The sequence below is a fragment of the Amblyraja radiata genome, chromosome 27 (assembly GCF_010909765.2).
Source record: "Amblyraja radiata isolate CabotCenter1 chromosome 27, sAmbRad1.1.pri, whole genome shotgun sequence".
Lineage (NCBI taxonomy): Eukaryota > Metazoa > Chordata > Chondrichthyes > Rajiformes > Rajidae > Amblyraja > Amblyraja radiata.
Window position 1 is genome coordinate 575,186 of NC_045982.1, and position 18,068 is coordinate 593,253.

Sequence of the window (18,068 nt, forward strand, 5' to 3'; positions counted from 1 at the left end):
GAAGTGTCGAAATGTCCAGGTGTATTTGAGTGCCGGATGGAAGTTAGTGGTGAAATGGATGAAGTCAGTGAGTTGTGTGTGGGTGCAGAAGGTAGCACTTATCCCTTATCCCAAACCAGTCTGAAGAAGGGCCTCGACCCAATACGTCACCCATTCGTCCCCTCCAGAGATGCTGCCTGTCCCACTGAGTTACTCCTGCTTTATGTGTCTATCTTCAGACAGTCAGATTAGTTGGGGAGCTAGGATTGGGGAGGGGGGGAGGGATGGGGAGAAAGGGAAAGCAAGGGTCACTGTGTACATTGCTATTGCCCAGCCATACGGCCAGGGTTGTGAGGTTTAGCAGCACATGGTGCTGGAGTAGCCAGCCGCCTGCCATTGTCGTGCAGACGTTCACCGTCGCCAGCATCCTGTACATTGTCTCTCACCCTCACACTGAAACAATGCACTGACAACGATGACTGTGTGAATCATTGGAGCAGAGCATAAAGACAACATGTCCTGTACTAATACTCTTCAGGGACAAAGTTCAGCAAAGCTTAGTTTTAGTGCATCAGTCGGCACATCTCTGGCACTCTTCTGCATATTTCTCTGACAAAACTGAGAGCTTTATTAATTTTGAACGGGTTTCAAACTATATGCAGGTGGGTCAGGAAGTGCACTGCTGATCAAACAGCGGAGTTTACCCCATGTTAGGGAGGTGGTGAGAAAAACAACTCTCAGGCAAGTGTGACAGTGAGTGAAATGTTATTTCTAAATATCCTAGATATCCTGCTTGTGCAAAACGCCAAGTGCTGGAGGAGCTCAGCAGGTCAGGTCGGACTTCAGTCTGTAGAAGGGTCCTGACCTGAAATGTCGTCTGTCCATTCCCTCCACAGGGAGTTCCTCCAGCACTTTACCTTTTACTCAAGATTCCAGCATCTGCAGTTTCTCATGTCCCTGTTAGAAACATAGAAACATAGAAAATAGGTGCAGGAGTAGGCCATTCGGCCTTTCGAGCCTTCACCGCCATTCAATATGATCATGGCTGATCATCCAACTCAGTATCCTGTACCTGCCTTCTCTCCATACCGCCTGATCCCTTTAGCCACAAGGGCCACATCTAACTCACTCTTAAATATAGCCAATGAACTGGCCTCAACTACCTTCTGTGGCAGAGAATTCCACAGATTCACCACTCTCTGTGTGAAAAATGTTTTTCTCGTCTCGGTCCTAAATAAGGATAAGGGGGAAATCCTTTAAAACCGAGATGAGAAGAACTTTTTTCACACAGAGAGTGGTGAATCTCTGGAACTCTCTGCCACAGAGGGTAGTCGAGGCCAGTTCATTGGCTATATTTAAGAGGGAGTTAGATGTGGCCCTTGTGGCTAAGGGGATCAGAGGGTATGGAGAGAAGGCAGGTACGGGATACTGAGTTGGATGATCAGCCATGATCATATTGAATGGCGGTGCAGGCTCGAAGGGCCGAATGGCCTACTCCTGCACCTAATTTCTATGTTTCTATGTTTCTAAAAGATTTCCCCCTTATCCTTAAACTGTGACCCCTTGTTCTGGACTTCGCCAACATCGGGAACAATCTTCCTGCATCTAGCCTGTCCAACCCCTTAAGAATGTTGTAAGTTTCTATAAGATCCCCCCTCAATCTTCTATTGTAAATGTCCGATATGTGACACTGCTGTTGTAGCGGCACCTAGTGGTGAAGCTGGGTATTCAGAACCCTCGTCATTAGTTAGTGCCGTGTCACCAGCACCATTCCTGCTCAAGACTCATTTTATGATTCACTTTATGCTTTTCCAGCCTCTTTCAGAGCTGAAAACCGTGAGCTCCAGGTTGAAGAACAGCTTCTTCCCAACAACCATCAGGCTGTTGAACACTGACCTCAGCAACTGTGATCTACAGACTGCAGTTTGGCCACCAACTATTACTGATGATTAATTTAGTAATGCAAAGTGGTCCACTTTGGACCACTGCTACGCACCGTTCAGGAAAGGCTACAAGGCCGTTTCACTCCCTCCCCTAGGAAAATCTGACCACGCTGGCATTTTCCTGTTGCCGGAGTATAAACAGAGGATAGTTCGGGAAGCGGTAGAGACGAGGGACTTAAAGCGGTGGTCCGACCAGTCAGAGGCCATGCTGCAAGATGCACTGAGTGATGTCGATTGGAATATGTTCGAAGCTAGTTCCAGTGACGTCAGTGAGTTCGCGGAAGCAATCACAGACTTCATCGCAACAGTAACCGACAACATCGTCCCCACGGCAAGGGTAAGCACCTTTCCGAACCATAAACCCTGGGTAGACAGGTCTGTTCGTGTGGCCCTGAATGCTCGCACCGCTGCCTACAACTCGGGCCTGGCATCAGGAAACATGGACGTCTACAAGGCAGAGTCCTACCGACTGCGAAGGGCGGTGAAGGACGCAAAGAGAAGGTACAGAGACAAGATGGAGTTACAGATGGAGCAGCAAGACACCAGAAGCCTGTGGCAGGGACTACGGATTGTAACCAACTACCGGAGCACCCCTCCCTCATCCGCAAGTGCCGGCACCTCCCTAGCTGATGACCTGAACTCCATTTATGCTCGTTTCGAGAGGGGCAACACCACTCCAGGTCTGCCGACTATCGACAATACCGCCAGCGGGCTGGCTACCGAAGCTGAAGGGAGGAATGTGCACACATTCTCATTGTCCGAGCACGACGTGAGGAGGGCTCTGACACGGGTGAACATGAGAAAAGCTGCAGGCCCCGATGGCATCTCGGAGCGAGTACTCAAGTCCTGTGCTACGCAGCTAGCTCCAGTGCTCACTACATTATTCAACCTCTCCCTGGACAAGTCCGTGGTCCCTGCCTGCTTCAAAAAATCCATCATTGTACCGGTACCAAAAAATGCCTCCCCAGCCTGTCTGAATGACTACCGTCCGGTGGCCCTTACCTCGGTAGTCATGAAATGCTTTGAGAGGCTGGTGAAGAAACACATCTGTGCCTTCCTCCCTCGGAACATGGACCCGTTGTAGTTCGCATACCGTCTGAACAGATCCACGGACGATGCGGTCTCCCAGGTCTTGCACACCGCTCTCTCCCATCTGGACAGCCAGAAGGGGGGCTACGTGAGGATGCTGTTCATAGACTACAGTTCAGCCTTCAACACGATAGTCCCCACCAGACTGGCCGGGAAGCTAATGGAATTGGGGCTCAACACCTCCCTGTGTGCCTGGGTCCTGGACTTTCTCACCGCCAGGCCCCAGGTAGTCAAGATGGGAGGGAATACATCGAAGTCCCTCACCCTGAGCACAGGATCGCCCCAGGGTTGCGTCCTCAGCCCCCTATTGTACTCTCTGTACACACATGATTGTGTGGCTAGGTTCAGCTCCAACTCATTAATTAAGTTTGCTGATGACACTGTGGTGGTGGGCCTGATCTCAGACAACGACGAGAAGGCCTACCGGGAGGAGGTGGCTGGTCTAGCACTCTGGTGCCAGGATAACAGCCTCCTCTTGAACATCAAAAAAACGAAGGAGCTGATCATGGACTTTAGGAGGGCACATCATCCGAGGACGTACACTCCATTGAGGATAAATGGGGATCCTGTGGATAGGGTGAACTGTTTTAAATATCTGGGAGTCCACATCTCCGAGGATATGACTTGGGCATCACACGCCTCAGCACTCGTGAGTAAGGCAAGGCAGCGCCTTTACCACCTCAGGCAATTGAGGAAATTCAGGGTGTCTCCGAGGATCCTCCAGTGCTTCTACGCAGCGGCGGTGGAAAGCATCTTGTCCGGGAACATTACCATCTGGTTTGGGAATTGCTCTGCCAAGGACAAGAAGGCTCTGCAGAGAGTAGTGCGTTCGGCCGAACGCACTATGGGAACTTCACTTGCCCCCCTGCAGGAACTATACATCAGGAGGTGCAACTCCAGAGCCAACAATATCATGAGAGACCCCTTCCACCCCTGCAACGGACTGTTCCAGCTGCTATGGTCAGGCAAACGCCTCCGTTGCCATGCGGTGAGAACGGAGAGGTTGAGAAGGAGTTTCTTCCCAGAGGCCATTCGGACTTTAAACACCTATCTCACCAGGGACTTACTCTACTGAACGTTTTTTCCTTCCATTATTTATTATGTAAAAGAATATGTGTGTTATGATTGTGTTTATAGTTTGTTTGGTTGTTTGGTTGTTTGTCTTTTGCACAAAAGTCCGCGAGCATTGCCACTTTCATTTCACTGCACATCTCGTATGTGTATGTGACAAATAAACTTGACTTGACTTTATTGTATTACTGATGATTACATATTTATCAGTGTGTTATTGTATTAACGGTAAAGCTGCATAAAGAAGAATTTCATTGCTCTGATGTCAGTAAATAGGACAATTAAACACACTTGATCCCGATTCAGAGCTGCGGTCTTAACCTCTCTGGCAGTATGATGCAGATGTGCAGTGCAGCCTTACCCTCTCTGGCCGTGTACTCGTTGTCCTCGATGAGGCGTGCCAGCCCGAAGTCTGCGATCTTGCAGCACAGATCCTCAGATACCAGGATATTGGCCGCACGCAGGTCGCGGTGGATGTAGTTCCTGTGTTCGATGAAGGCCATTCCCTCTGCTATCTGCGCAACAGAGACAGGGCTCAGTGGCAATCACAGTCACAGGGCAACACGACCCTACCCTCAGTGTGGGGACTCCAGTGTGACAGCTAGTGGGGTGGGGGTGCAACGCCAGTGTCACATCGACAGGCCCTTGCTCAGTCATGCCTCCTCCTTGTTCAGTGTGAGACACATCCCCAGTGTGGGACACATCCCCAGTGTGAGACACATCTCCAGTGTGGGACACATCCAGTGTGAGACACATCCAGTGTGAGACACATCTCCAGTGTGGGACACATCCAGTGTGGGACACATCCAGTGTGAGACACATCCAGTGTGGGACACATCCAGTGTGAGACACATCTCCAGTGTGGGACACATCCCCAGTGTGAGACACATCCAGTGTGGGACACATCCAGTGTGAGACACATCTCCAGTGTGGGACACATCCCCAGTGTGGGACACATCCCCAGTGTGGGACACATCCCCAGTGTGGGACACATCCCCAGTGTGGGACACATCCCCAGTGTGGGACACATCCCCAGTGTGGGACACATCCCCAGTGTGGGACACATCCCCAGTGTGAGACACATCCAGTGTGGGACACATCCCCAGTGTGGGACACATCCCCAGTGGGAGACACATCCCCAGTGTGGGACACATCCAGTGTGGGACACATCCAGTGTGGGACACATCCAGTGTGGGACACATCCCCAGTGTGGGACACATCCAGTGTGGGACACATCCCCAGTGTGGGACACATCTCCAGTGTGAGACACATCCCCAGTGTGAGACACATCCAGTGTGGGACACATCCAGTGTGGGACACATCCAGTGTGGGACACATCCCCAGTGTGGGACACATCCCCAGTGTGGGACACATCCCCAGTGGGAGACACATCCCCAGTGGGAGACACATCCCCAGTGTGGGACACATCCAGTGTGGGACACATCTCCAGTGATCCTGGTGCACATTAGCTGCAGGCCCCACCCCCTCCCTGGAATTGGAACTTGGCATTTTGCAGCGGGAAAACAGAACGATGTCCGTGTGCTTCAGGTTTGGTGGATTCTGCCCACCTGCCCACCTGCCCACCGCCCTGCCCTCCCTGTGCCAGGCTGACATGTTGCTGCTCTGTGACTCTGAGCTGCCCGTCCCTCTGCACCCTGAGTTAAACGCCCCTCACCCTGAGTTAAACGCCCCTCACCCCGTTAAACGCCCCTCACCCTGAGACTGCCCTCTCCCTGTCCGCCTCTCAAGCCCCCTCACCCTGACACTGCCCGATCCATCATGGCGCTGGCTCCGGCCAGGCAGTGCAGTTTGACACTGTATTTTCTGTTGGTGCTGGTTTTGCACCAGTTTGGATCCTTGTCAACCTGTCACACACCACGAGACCTCTGGTCTACAACACGCTGCCTGCTTCTCTGCACTGAAGTATCTGCAGGCTGTGGTGAAAGGATTGTTATCTCTATCTTGCCTTTGTTAGCGTTTGTTCGCAGAGACGGGATGTGGTTGAGGGCACACCTTGTACTTGTTCATGTGCTTGCTGCCGCCCCAGTGTAGAGAGAACACTGACTGGTTGCATCACCGCCTTGTTCAGTAACTCAAACGCCCAGAAACGATGGAGACTATAGAGAGTGGTGGACACTGCCCGGTCCATCACAGGTACTGGCCCCCCCCACCATCGAAGGGATCTACAGGAGGCGCTGCCTCAAAAAGGCAGCCAGCATCATCAGAGACCCACACCACCCTGGCCACGCTCCCATCTCGCTGCTACCATGGGGAAGAAGGTACAGGAGCCTGAAAACTGTGACATCCAGGTTCAAGAACAGCTTCTTTCCAGCAACCATCAGGCTCTTGAACACTGCACAACACTGACCTCAGCAACTGTGATCTAACACAGACTGTGTCTGTGCGTGCTCCATGGATGAGTTTTGCACCGTTAGGGTAACCGAGTATAACTTTATTAATTTATTGGATTATTGACTATTATACATTTTTCTGTGTTACTGCATTTATGGGCTAATGTAAACCTGCGGCTGTTCCATTGCCGTGACATGTGACTATTAAACTCTAGACTCTGAAACAAAGCATTAAACAATTCTAATGAATGTTATGGATGCGATGCTTTATGTGTGTTTGTGGACGCAGAAGGAAAAGATTAATCTTTCAGTCTGACAGCAGCTGGCTCAACATGTGACACGGGTGCTGAGGACAGGAATAAACTGCAGATGCTGGAAACCTGAAACAAAATCAGAAAGTGCTGAAATGCTCATTAGGTCAGTCAGTAGCTGTGGAGAGAGCTTCATTTACCCATCCACACCTGCAGGTGAATACCTGGCTTGGAACAGTAACCTGATTGGTCATTGGTGAAACGTTTCACCCTGAACATCACTGGCTGCTGACTCACTTCAGTTTCCTGTTCTAATCCCACTGCCACACAGGTACAGGGCTCACCTGTGCTGCCCTATCCACCAGGTACAGTAACTCACCTGTGCTGCCCTATCCAACAGGTACAGTACTCACCTGTGCTGCCCTATCTACCAGGTACAGTAACTCACCTGCGCAACTATATCTATTGGGTACCTGCACTGACATATTCACCAGGTACAGTAACTCACCTGTACCACCATATGGACCAGGTACCGTAACTCACCTGTGCAGCCATATCGATCAGCTTGAATATGTTGAGCGTTGATCCTACTGATGTCTTCAGGAAATCAACCAAGCTGCCTAAAGAGGAGAAAACAAAAAGCTAAATACCACAGAGGTACAAAGAACTACCTGCAAAAGCACACGCGATGTATTAAGCATCAATTACATAGTGCTTGCAACTGAAGAAGGGTCTCAACCCAAAACGTCACCTATTCCTTCGCTCCATAGATGCTGCCTCGCCCGCTGAGTTTCTCCAGCATTTTTGTCTACCTTTAGTGCTTGCAGCAATGTTTTATGTTTTAGATGGATCGTATCGATACTGGGTGAGAAGATCAACATTGACTTGTGGCTGAGATGAGAGACCAGTCTCACCCGTCGCAATGGACCCAATGCCATTGGTGTTCAAGTGTTTACATTTGGTTAATGTCCACGCACCAACATGACAGTGTAGACGTGTTGGAACTGCAGATGCGGCTTTACACTAAAGACAGACACAAAGTGCTGGAGTAACTCAGCGGGACAGACAAGATCTCTGAAGAAAAAGGAAGAGGGGACCTTTGGCGTTGAGACCCTTCTTCAGACTGGGGGTCTCGAAGAAGGGTCTCGTCCCAACATGTCACCTATTCCAATTTTTCCCCCAGAGATGTCAGTGTAGATGCTGAGTTTAGTTTAGTTTATTGTCACATGTACTGAGGTACAGTGAAAAGCTTTTTTGTTGCGTGCTATCCAGTCAGTGAAAAGATGAATGATTACAATCGAGCCGTCCACAGTGTACAGATACAGGATAAAGAGAATAGCGTTTAGTGCAAGGTAAAGCCAGGTAGAGTCTAATTATAGATTAAATTAATTAGAATCCGAGGGTCTCAAATGAGGTCAGGACCGCTCTCTAGTTGGTGAGAGAACGGTTCAGTTGCCTGATAACAGCTGGGAAGAAACTGTCCCTGAATCTGGAGGTGTGCGTTCGTTTTCACACTTCAGTACCTCTTGCCCGGTGGGAGAGGGGAGAAGAGGGAGTGACCGGGGGTGAGACTGGTCCTTGATGATGCTGCTGGCCTTGCCCACAATGACTGTGGGGGATCGGAGTGAGTTTCAGCTGGGATTTTTCCCCCATGCACCGTCCCGCCCTCTATCATTCACATTCACCAGCGCCTCGAGTCTTGGCCCACCCATTGTTGCAGGATCAAGGACAACTGTGGGAAATGGAACATGGTGACTCTGAGCTCCACCCAGGGCACCAGCGGCTGCAGTCGTCAGGCAGTGAGCTGACGGTTCCTCCCTGACTACATCCCTATTCCACACAGAATCACCCTTCCGACAACAGGCACACCATTTTCCTGAACAATATTCCCAGTTTGCCTTATGTCGGTGATGGTGCCAGAATGGAGTTGTTTAGTAGATTCAAGGTCGGTGTTATTCTCTGGAACATGTCCACGGGGATCTGAATGTGTGGATTTACTGCAATTTTAGATCAGCTCCGACCAGCGGGAGCCTGGAACACCGTGACCTCTCTCCGAACTCGGCGTCAAATCCTTTCCAGCATCGGTTTGGCATCAGAGACCAGGATGGGCCAGTTTGAGAGTGAAGCGGAGACTCTCCATGCTGAGCCTGGCTGCTTGGCACAAGGTTCACAATGAACACGGATTAGGGTCAAGATTCATCAGCTCGACACAGCACAGGAGGAGCCTTACTCAGACAACCCGACTTCAACCCGGTCCGCAGTTTAGCAATTAGCAGAGAATTCTTTGATCTCGTGTTTGTATTCAGCAGAGCAAGAGTGTAATATTGAAGAGCTGGTTCATGGCCAAAGCACAAACCGATCGACAACGAACATTCTTACATCACCGAACTGCTCAGCTTCTCATTCTTCTCTGTAAAAATCTGAACGTTTAATAAAGCAGTGTGGTAGAGAGAATACTGACAGGTTGGACCCGTAGTCAGGATGGACCCGGGACTCTGGCGCTGTGAGGCAGCAAAACTACCGCTGCGCCACCGGGCAGCTTAACTCCCTCACGCAAACTTGGTACAAGATGGTTGATCTCCAAAGGAAACAAATAAACAAATAATAGATCTCTATCGGACTTCCACAGGTGTAGAGTAGAGAGCACTCTGACCGGTTGTTTCACAGCCTGGTTCAGTAACTCAACGCCCAGGAATTAAGGAGATTACAGAGAGTGGTGGACACTGCCCGGTCCATCACAAGTACTGACCCCCCTCCCCCCCCCCCCACCTCCCCCCCCCCCACCTCCCCCCCCCACCACACACTGCCCGGTCCATCACAGGTACTGACCACCCTCCCCCCCCCCCCACCTACCCCCCACCACACACTGCCCGGTCCATCACAGGTACTGACCACCCCCCCCACCCACCCCCCACCACACACTGCCCGGTCCATCACAGGTACTGACCTCCCCACCACACACTGCCCGGTCCATCACAGGTACTGACCACCCCCCCCCCCCCACCCACCCCCCCACCACACACTGCCCGGTCCATCACAGGTACTGACCTCCCCACCATTGAAGGGATCTACAGGAGGCGCTGCCTCAAAATGGCAGCCAGCATTATCAGAGACCCACACCACCCTGGCCACGCTCCCATCTCGCTGCTACCATGGGGAAGAAGGTACAGGAGCCTGAAAACCGTGACCTCCAGGTTCAAGAACAGCTTCTTCCCAACAACCATCAGGCTGTTGAACACTGCACAACGCTGACCTCAGCAACTGTGATCTAACACGGACTGTGTCTGTCGTTGCTCTAACGACTGGTTTTGCACTGTCATGGTCACCTCGTATTATTATTTATTGTATTATTGATTATTGTATATTTATCTGCATGTTACTTTATAGTTGCGGAGGTAAGAATGTAATTGGTCCTTTGTCGGTAGATCTGACAATGAAACACTCTGGATTTATGGCTTCCTGTACGTTCCCAAGATGCAGGAGCATGGTGCCCGCGTACATCGACAGGGTGGTGCACCTGGCAGGTGTTTATTACCTGTTCTACCGCACCTATCCTGTCCGCTTGGCTGAAACACTTTGAGGCCAGTGCAGTTGAGCCATTTGTGTACATGCTGGGAGATTGGGCTGAGTAAACTCAGTCATGTCAGTCTGTGAATATTGGTGTCAGTCCGTGAATCTTCCCCGTGGGTTGTCACCTTGTCGTGGTGGAGAAGCTTGTGTGGACCTGAGATCCTGAGAGCGATGCCGTCTGGAGCTATGCTCCAGGTAGGGCTACCCATGGCGGTAAGGTCGAGGGGGAGGTCTCTGACAAAGAGCAATCCAACCAAGACCTCAACGGTGGAACAGGCGGAGGATGATGGCTGACCTTAGTGGAGCGTCACAACGGCTGGGAAGGCGGATGAAGGCTGCAGCAGAAAAGGGTCTCCGGTCGTCTTGGACTCCATGCCACTGGATCCTGACCCAGATCTGTCAAGGACCGTGGGGTGGCTGTCTGTGCACCAGTCTCCCCACGTTAAATAAAGTCACGCACAGGCATACTGCATATAGAGAATAGCACCCTGGAAGGGTGAAGGAAAACACCAAATGCAAACATTGTGGCTGTTACCTTATTCACGAAAGATGAAGACTGGATCCGGCGGAATACGCGGTGGAGACCACCATTTGGCAGCCAACGGGCAGAAGGCGAACCCAGCAACGCGTGGTGAAGCGCAATTCGGGCACAATGTTCACGCAGAACACTGGTGGCCATCCACTGCATCCTGACCTATCGCCACCCGACGATTATGTCTTGCCCCTGGATCCAGATAGGCCGGGACGAGAGAGTGCGGCTGCGGATTTGTGTAACTCGCCCTCACTTTAATCCAAGTCAAGCACAAGTCATGACTTCAGGACCTGCACCGGCCAACTGGACGAGGCAGGATCACCACATGAGATGAAGCTCAGAGGGAACGCGCCGCACAATGCTCGATCCACGACAACTTCTCCTGCAGCGCCCACCCAACTGTGTCCCATATGCGGGCCAGTCTCTGGGCCAGAGCATCAGTCTCACCAGTCACCTCCAGACACACAAACACTGAAGTCATGGTCTTGTTCGACTATGAAGGACCAACAACAACGTGAACATTGGTGTCTGTACGTGAACATTGATGAACGAAGGGATTTGATGACAGGCTGGTGGTTTCATAGTCACTCTTTGTTCTAGATTTAATTAATCACTAACATTTAAATTCCTCAGATGAATCAAATGACAGACAATTCTGAGCTCTTGTGATTCACAATAGGTGACATCAATCATACAGCATGGAAACAGGCCCTTCGGCCCAACTAGTCCATGCCGACCAAGATGCCTCACCTACAGTAGGATGTGGTTATTGTACCGGCCACATGCACTTCCTCTGGCAGCTCGTTCCATTTACCCAGCGGGTCCATTCATGTGCCAAATGTCCTCACAGTTGGAGCAACGAGAATCTCTTTTCAACAATCTGACATTTCCATTTAACCAAGTACATCTAGACTGAGTTATCGGCTGAAACCTGGGCCAGTTTAGTGTCTGGGAGGTTGCTGGACTCTGTTAATGTTTTCTCTCTCACATTTAAAAATAGTTTGCAATGACCTTAGTATTTCTGGTCATTGTTACAAAAGATGCATCTGGTCTCTGGCATCTCTGGGACATAGACTACTCGACAAACTGGGTGCAACTTCCTGAAGGACTTGGCTCCATCATCTTCCTTCATTCAGGAATAAAGAGATTTCCATGGCTACATTGGCAAGGGTGGAAAGGACATCTTGAGTATGTCAAATAACTTAATAACTTTAAACTATTTATCTGGAGCTGCAGGAAATGTCACTTGTACTGAGAGATATAGATCTTTGCTCACGAGAAAAGGTCGACACACAATGCTGGAGTAATTCAGTGGGACAGGCAGCATCTCTGGAGAGAAGGAATGGGTGACGGTTCGGGATTCTGCTCAGATTCTGCGTGTCCAAACCCTTAACAATCTTATATGTTTCAATAAGATATCCCCTCATCCTTCTGAACACCAGTGTGTACAAGCCCAGCTGCTCCATTCTCTGATAAAAGAATACCATGAAAGGCAGAGATCGGGGCCCAGATAAACCTTGCTCCCAGTGTGAAAACGCCATGGTCTGAAGAGCGTAGGATTAGAATGTGCGGGCAAAGCTGAAGGGAGATTTGTGAGGCATGGTTTAATACAGAGAGTGACGGGTGCCTGAAACTGCTAGGGAAGGTAGAAGCAGGTACTGTAGTGTTGAAGAGGTACAGACATGGTGAGGAGAAGGGCCTGTTCCTGTTCCATACTGTTCTATATTCTGTGTTATATGTACGAGTGTCTCATGAGACTGCGTTTCCAAAACGGACATTCCTCATCAAGACTGCACCCCTGGCTCCAAACTGCCATCTACCTGAATTTTGATTAAAATCATTAATTAACTAAAAGGAAAATGCTGTTTTCCTTTGGCAATAGTTTCAGTCCAAATCATTTATATAAAGTTTGTTGTTGTGCCAAAAACGTTCTAACACAAACACGTTTCCCCAGGGGCCTTTACTTCCCATGGAAATGAAACATCAGCCGTGTTTCTCAAAGAAAATCAGAGTTCAGAGCCTTGAACTGTTCTGGCAACATTGGAGCAGGAACAATACAGTATCCGGCCACTCCCACTGTGAGCAGCAGAGTTGTGGAGACATGGTCATGGGTGGTGTGGCTAGGCACAGCTTCACTGAGTACCATCACCATACAAGCAGCCTGATTCCTTTATCATCAATACTTTTTTGCATATCTTTCATTCATTATTCTTTATCTCTCCACATCACCGTCTATCTCTCGTTTCACTCATCCTCAACCAGTCTGAAGAAGGGTCTCGACCCGAAACGTCACCCTCTCCTTCTCTCCAGAGATACTGCCTGACCCGCTGAGTTACTCCAGCTTTTTGTGTCTGTCTTCACTGAGTAAGGGCAGATCCTTGACACACAGTAACTAGATGACTAATTTAGTTCTAGTTAATTAGAACTAACTAGTGCCTACGTCTCAATCATTGTCTCATTGGTTCTCAGAGTCATAGAGCTCTCAGTGTGAAGAAGGGTCTCGACCTGATACGCCACCCATTCCTTCTCTCCAGAGATGCTGCCTGTCCCGCTGAATTACTCCAGCATTTTGTGTCTATCTTCGGTTTAAACCAGCATCTGCAGTTCCTTCCTACACATGGTTCAGAGCTCAGATACAGTGCAGAACCTTGTGTAGTCAGTATAAGGGGAGCGTTGTGTGTATTTCAGCGCTGTTCCAGCACGGGATGGGGGCTGCTCACTGCCCGCGGACACTCACCATTCGCCATGTACTCAGTGATGATGAAGATCGGTTCCTCCGTCACCACCGCGTTCAGCTTCACCAGTTTGTGATGTTGCAGCGTCTTCATCAAATTGGCCTCAGCAAGGAACGATTCAGGAGACATGCTGCCCGGCTTCAGGCACTTAATGGCCACTTTGGTGTTGTCATTGTAGTAACCTGCCAATGAAGGGGAGCATTAGTACACCTGTCCCATGATCAGTACACCCGTCCCATGATCAGTACACCTGTCCCGTGATCAGTACACCTGTCCCGTGATCAGCACACCTGTCCCTTGATCAGTACACCTGTCCCGTGATCAGTACACCTGTCCCGTGATCAGTACACCTGTCCCTTAATCAGTACACCTGTCCCTTGATCAGTACACCTGTCCCATGATCAGTACACCTGTCCCGTGATCAGTACACCTGTCCCGTGGTCAGTACACCTGTCCCGTGGTCAGTACACCTGTCCCGTGATCAGTACACCTGTCCCGTGGTCAGTACACCTGTCCCATGATCAGTACACCCGTCCCGTGATCAGCACACCTGTCCCATGATCAGTACAGCTGTCCCGTGATCAGTACACCTGTCCATTAATCAGTACACCTGTCCTGTGATCAGTACACCTGTCCCGTGATCAGCACACCCGTCCCGTGATCAGTGTTACAAAATCATAAACTGGCCAGTGAGGTTTCATTGAATTAACAATTAGAATTATGGTCAGTGTGGGCTAGTAGGGCTGAAGGGCCTGTTTCCATTAACTGGGTGGTGGGTGTACGGAACGAGCTGCCAGAGGAGGTAGGTGAATATTATATTCAGTATGTAGATATATATGGTAGTATACAGGTACTCAAACAATATTTAAATTACATTTGAACAGGTACATGGATAGGAAATGTTTAGAGGGATGTGGGCCAAACGTGGGCAAGTGTGACTAACTCAGGAAGGCTAGCATGGATGAGGTGGGCCGAACTACCTGTTTCCATGCTGTACAAATCTTTCCATGTACCACACTCCATGTACCACCATATACCACACTCCATGCACCACACTCCATGCACCACATTCCATGCACCACACTCCATGTACCACACCATGTGCTACCTACCCATCCACACGTCTCCAAACTGCCCAGCCCCCAGTTTATCCACCAGCTTCAGTGATTCCCGTGACACCTCCCACTCGTCGTGCCACCACGGCCTCTGTGGTTTGTGCGACTGGCACGGTTTCCTCAGCTGCTGGCACAAGCCGTCGACATTATCTGTAACAGAGAGAGAGAGAGAGAGAGAGAGAGAGAGAGAGAGAGCTGGGTGAGTCCAGGGCATCGACACTTCCACCTCCGTACGGCCTCTGGACCAAGGCCAGTCTGTCCAAGGGGGCACCACCCACACAGTGCTCCCTCTCCTCTACAACGCCCTCCCTCCCCCCCACACCCCCTCCACCCCCCCTTCCCCACCCCAACCCCCCCCCCCCCCCCACCCCCTCCCCCCCCCCATCCCCCCCCCCCCCCTCCCCACTCCACCCACCCCACCCGCCTCTGCCAGCCTGGTTTAAACACCTCTTTGGCTAGAGGGTGGTGAATCTGTGGAACTCATTGCCACAGAAGACTGTGGAGGCCAAGTCAATGGATATTGTTACGGCAGAGATGGATAGATTCTTGATTAGTGCGGGTGCCAGGGGTTATGGGGAGAAGGCAGGAGAATGGGGTTAGGAGGGAGAGATAGATCAGCCATGATTGAATGGCAGAGTAGACAAACCTCCTTGTCAGGATAGTGGTTCCCCTCCACCTCTGGTGCCACATCCCTCTTGTACAGGTCACCTCCGGCCCAGAGGAGATCCCAATGGTCCCCGTGTGTGAATGGCCACCTCCTGCACCAACTCCTCAGCCACACATTCATGACCTCGTGTTGTTGGCAGCAGCACCGGCAATAATCCCCCGAATGCAATAAACACACAGAGAACCGGCGGCACGGTGGCGCAGCGGGTAGAGCTGCTGCCTCACAGCGCCAGAGACCCGGGTTCCATCCCGACTACGGATGCTGTCTGTACGGAGTTTGCACGTTCTCCCCATGACCTGCATGGGTTTTCGCCGGGTGTTCCGGTTTCCTCCCACACTCCAAAGATGTACCGGGTTTTAGGTTAATTGGTTTCGGGAAACACTGTAAATTGTCCCTAGTGTGTGCAGGATAGTGTAAGTGTGCGGGGATCGCTGGTCGGTATGAACTCGGTGGGCCGAAGGGCCTGTTTCCATGTTGTATTTCTAAACTAAACTGAACTTAAAAAGATATATTTTGAAGGGAAGCCGAATCACTAGTGAAGCTTCTGGGACTACGGTACTGAGAGAGTTGTTTGGAAGAGTGATCTTACAGGAGTAATGGTCGACGAGTTCGTGCAGAGTACCGAAGGAGATCCTGGGCGAGATGTAATATCCTCCATTGTCCAAGGAGCGGATCTTGTAGTGTTTCACGACATCTCCATGCTGTGGGTCCATGTCTCTTACAGACAGCGAGTACGAGCCTGTGTCCGGCATAATGGTATAAATATCAGTAACAGAACAATACCTGAGAGATGGAGTAACAAAGGAACTGCAGATGCTGGAAACCTGAGCATATGGGCCAAACGCGGGCAGGTGGGACATGTTGGCCAGTGTGGGCAAGTTGGGCCGAAGGGCCTGTTTCTGCTCTGTATCACTCTAAAACAAAGCTTTTCACTGTAGCTCGGTACACATGACAATAGTTACAGGCGCTGGTTGGCTGGTCGGTTACACCAGTGATTGTCGAAGCCTGAGACAGATCCACACCAGGTCAGCACCTCACCTTGACCACAGTGGTCCACAGCTCCTTGGACCAGGCTGCTGTAGGTGTGACCTACAATGGGCACGGTGTGAACTCCCCCAACCTCCCCCCACCCCCCCCAGCACCCTCCACCCTGCCCCCTAATACCTCCCCCTCCCTCACCCCCCTCACCCACCTCTTCCCCTCCCCCCTCCTCCCCGACACACCCAGCACCCCTCTCCATGTCCCCTTCCCCTCCCCCCCCTCCACCCCTACCCTCCTGTCCTTTCCCATCCCCCCCTCCCCTGCCCCAACTCCCACCCCCTTGCCCCCCCCCCCCCCCCCCGTGTCACGTACCCTTGGTGGTCTCGCTCTCACGGACCAGGTAGGACCCGTGCGTGTTCCCCGTGGTCAGCAGCTGCCGTTCCGCATCCTTGCGGCCTAGACTCTGGAAGAACCAGCTGTCCACAGAACAAGAGAGAGTGTAGTTTGTCACGTGTACCGAGGTACAGTGAAAAGCTTAGTGTTGTGCGCTAATCAGTCAGCAGAAAGACAATACGTGATTACAATCGAGCCGTTTACAGTGCACAGATGCAGGATAAAGGGAATAATGTTTAGTGCAAGATAAAGTCAGCAAAGTCCGATCATAGATAGAACAAGCACTATCTGGGTTAGACAGAAAGGGCGTGGCAGATCAGGGAGAAGGTTCCGGTATGATCGGGAACAGACGGTAAGTGTGACAATGGCAGAGAGAGGCAGCGAGTGAGCAGGCGAGCAGCTTACGGTTCAATCCCCAGCGAGTGGGCCTGAGCCACAAAGTTGTATGGGATGTATCCTTCTTCTCCAGTCACTATCGACACAGCCTTCCACCACTCGCCCTCCCTGTACACACAGGACATGGTGTTAATGGGTCATCCAACAATCAGTGACATCTTCACATCAAACCGCGCTTACCCCCGCACACTAGATTGGAGATACAGCGCGGAAACTGGCCCTTCGGTACAGCGAGCCCGCACCGACCAGCGATCCCCGCACACTCACACTATCCTACACACACCAGGGACAACTTTACATTTACACCAAGCCAATTAGCCTACAAATCTGCACGTCTTTGGAGTGTGGGAGGAAACTGGAGCTCCCGGAGAAAACCCACGCGGTCACAGGGAGAACGTGCAAACTCCACACAGACAGCACCCGTAGTCAGGATGGAGCCCGGGACTCTGGTGCTGTGAGGCAGCAGCTCTACCGCTGCGCCACCGGGCCACATAACTCCCTCACGCAAACTTGGTACAAAATGTTTAATCTCCAAAGGCAACAAATAAACAAAAGATCGATCTCTATCGGACTTCCACAGGTGTAGAGTAGAGAGCACTCTGACCGGTTGTTTCACAGCCTGGTTCAGTAACTCAACGCCCAGGAATGAAGGAGATTACAGAGAGTGGTGGACACTGCCCGGTCCATCACAGGTACTGACCCCCCTCCCCCCCCCCCCCCCCACCCCCACCACACACTGCCCGGTCCATCACAGGTACTGACCCCCTCCCCCACCACACACTGCCCGGTCCATCACAGGTACTGACCCCCCCCCCCCCCACCATCGAAGGGATCTACAGGAGGCACTGCCTCATAAATGCAGCCAGCATCATCAGAGACCCACACCACCCTGGCCACGCTCCCATCTCGCTGCTACCATGGGGAAGAAGGTACAGGAGCCTGAAAACCGTGACCTCCAGGTTCAAGAACAGCTTCTTCCCAACAACATGAGGCTG

General features: G+C 51.3%; 1 protein-coding gene across 1 annotated transcript in view; it reads right to left on the minus strand.

Annotated features, from left to right (window-relative positions):
• lck (LCK proto-oncogene, Src family tyrosine kinase) overlaps positions 1-18,068 on the minus strand; it is a 51,882-nt gene that overhangs the window by 17,877 nt on the left and 15,937 nt on the right. The window contains exons 5-11 of the mRNA XM_033044819.1: positions 17,083-17,181; positions 16,657-16,760; positions 15,893-16,042; positions 14,634-14,786; positions 13,524-13,703; positions 7,228-7,304; positions 4,444-4,597 (exon numbers count right to left, since the gene is read on the minus strand). Of these exons, the coding sequence (XP_032900710.1) occupies positions 4,444-4,597; positions 7,228-7,304; positions 13,524-13,703; positions 14,634-14,786; positions 15,893-16,042; positions 16,657-16,760; positions 17,083-17,181 (917 nt within the window). The remainder of the gene's footprint in view (positions 1-4,443; positions 4,598-7,227; positions 7,305-13,523; positions 13,704-14,633; positions 14,787-15,892; positions 16,043-16,656; positions 16,761-17,082; positions 17,182-18,068) is intronic.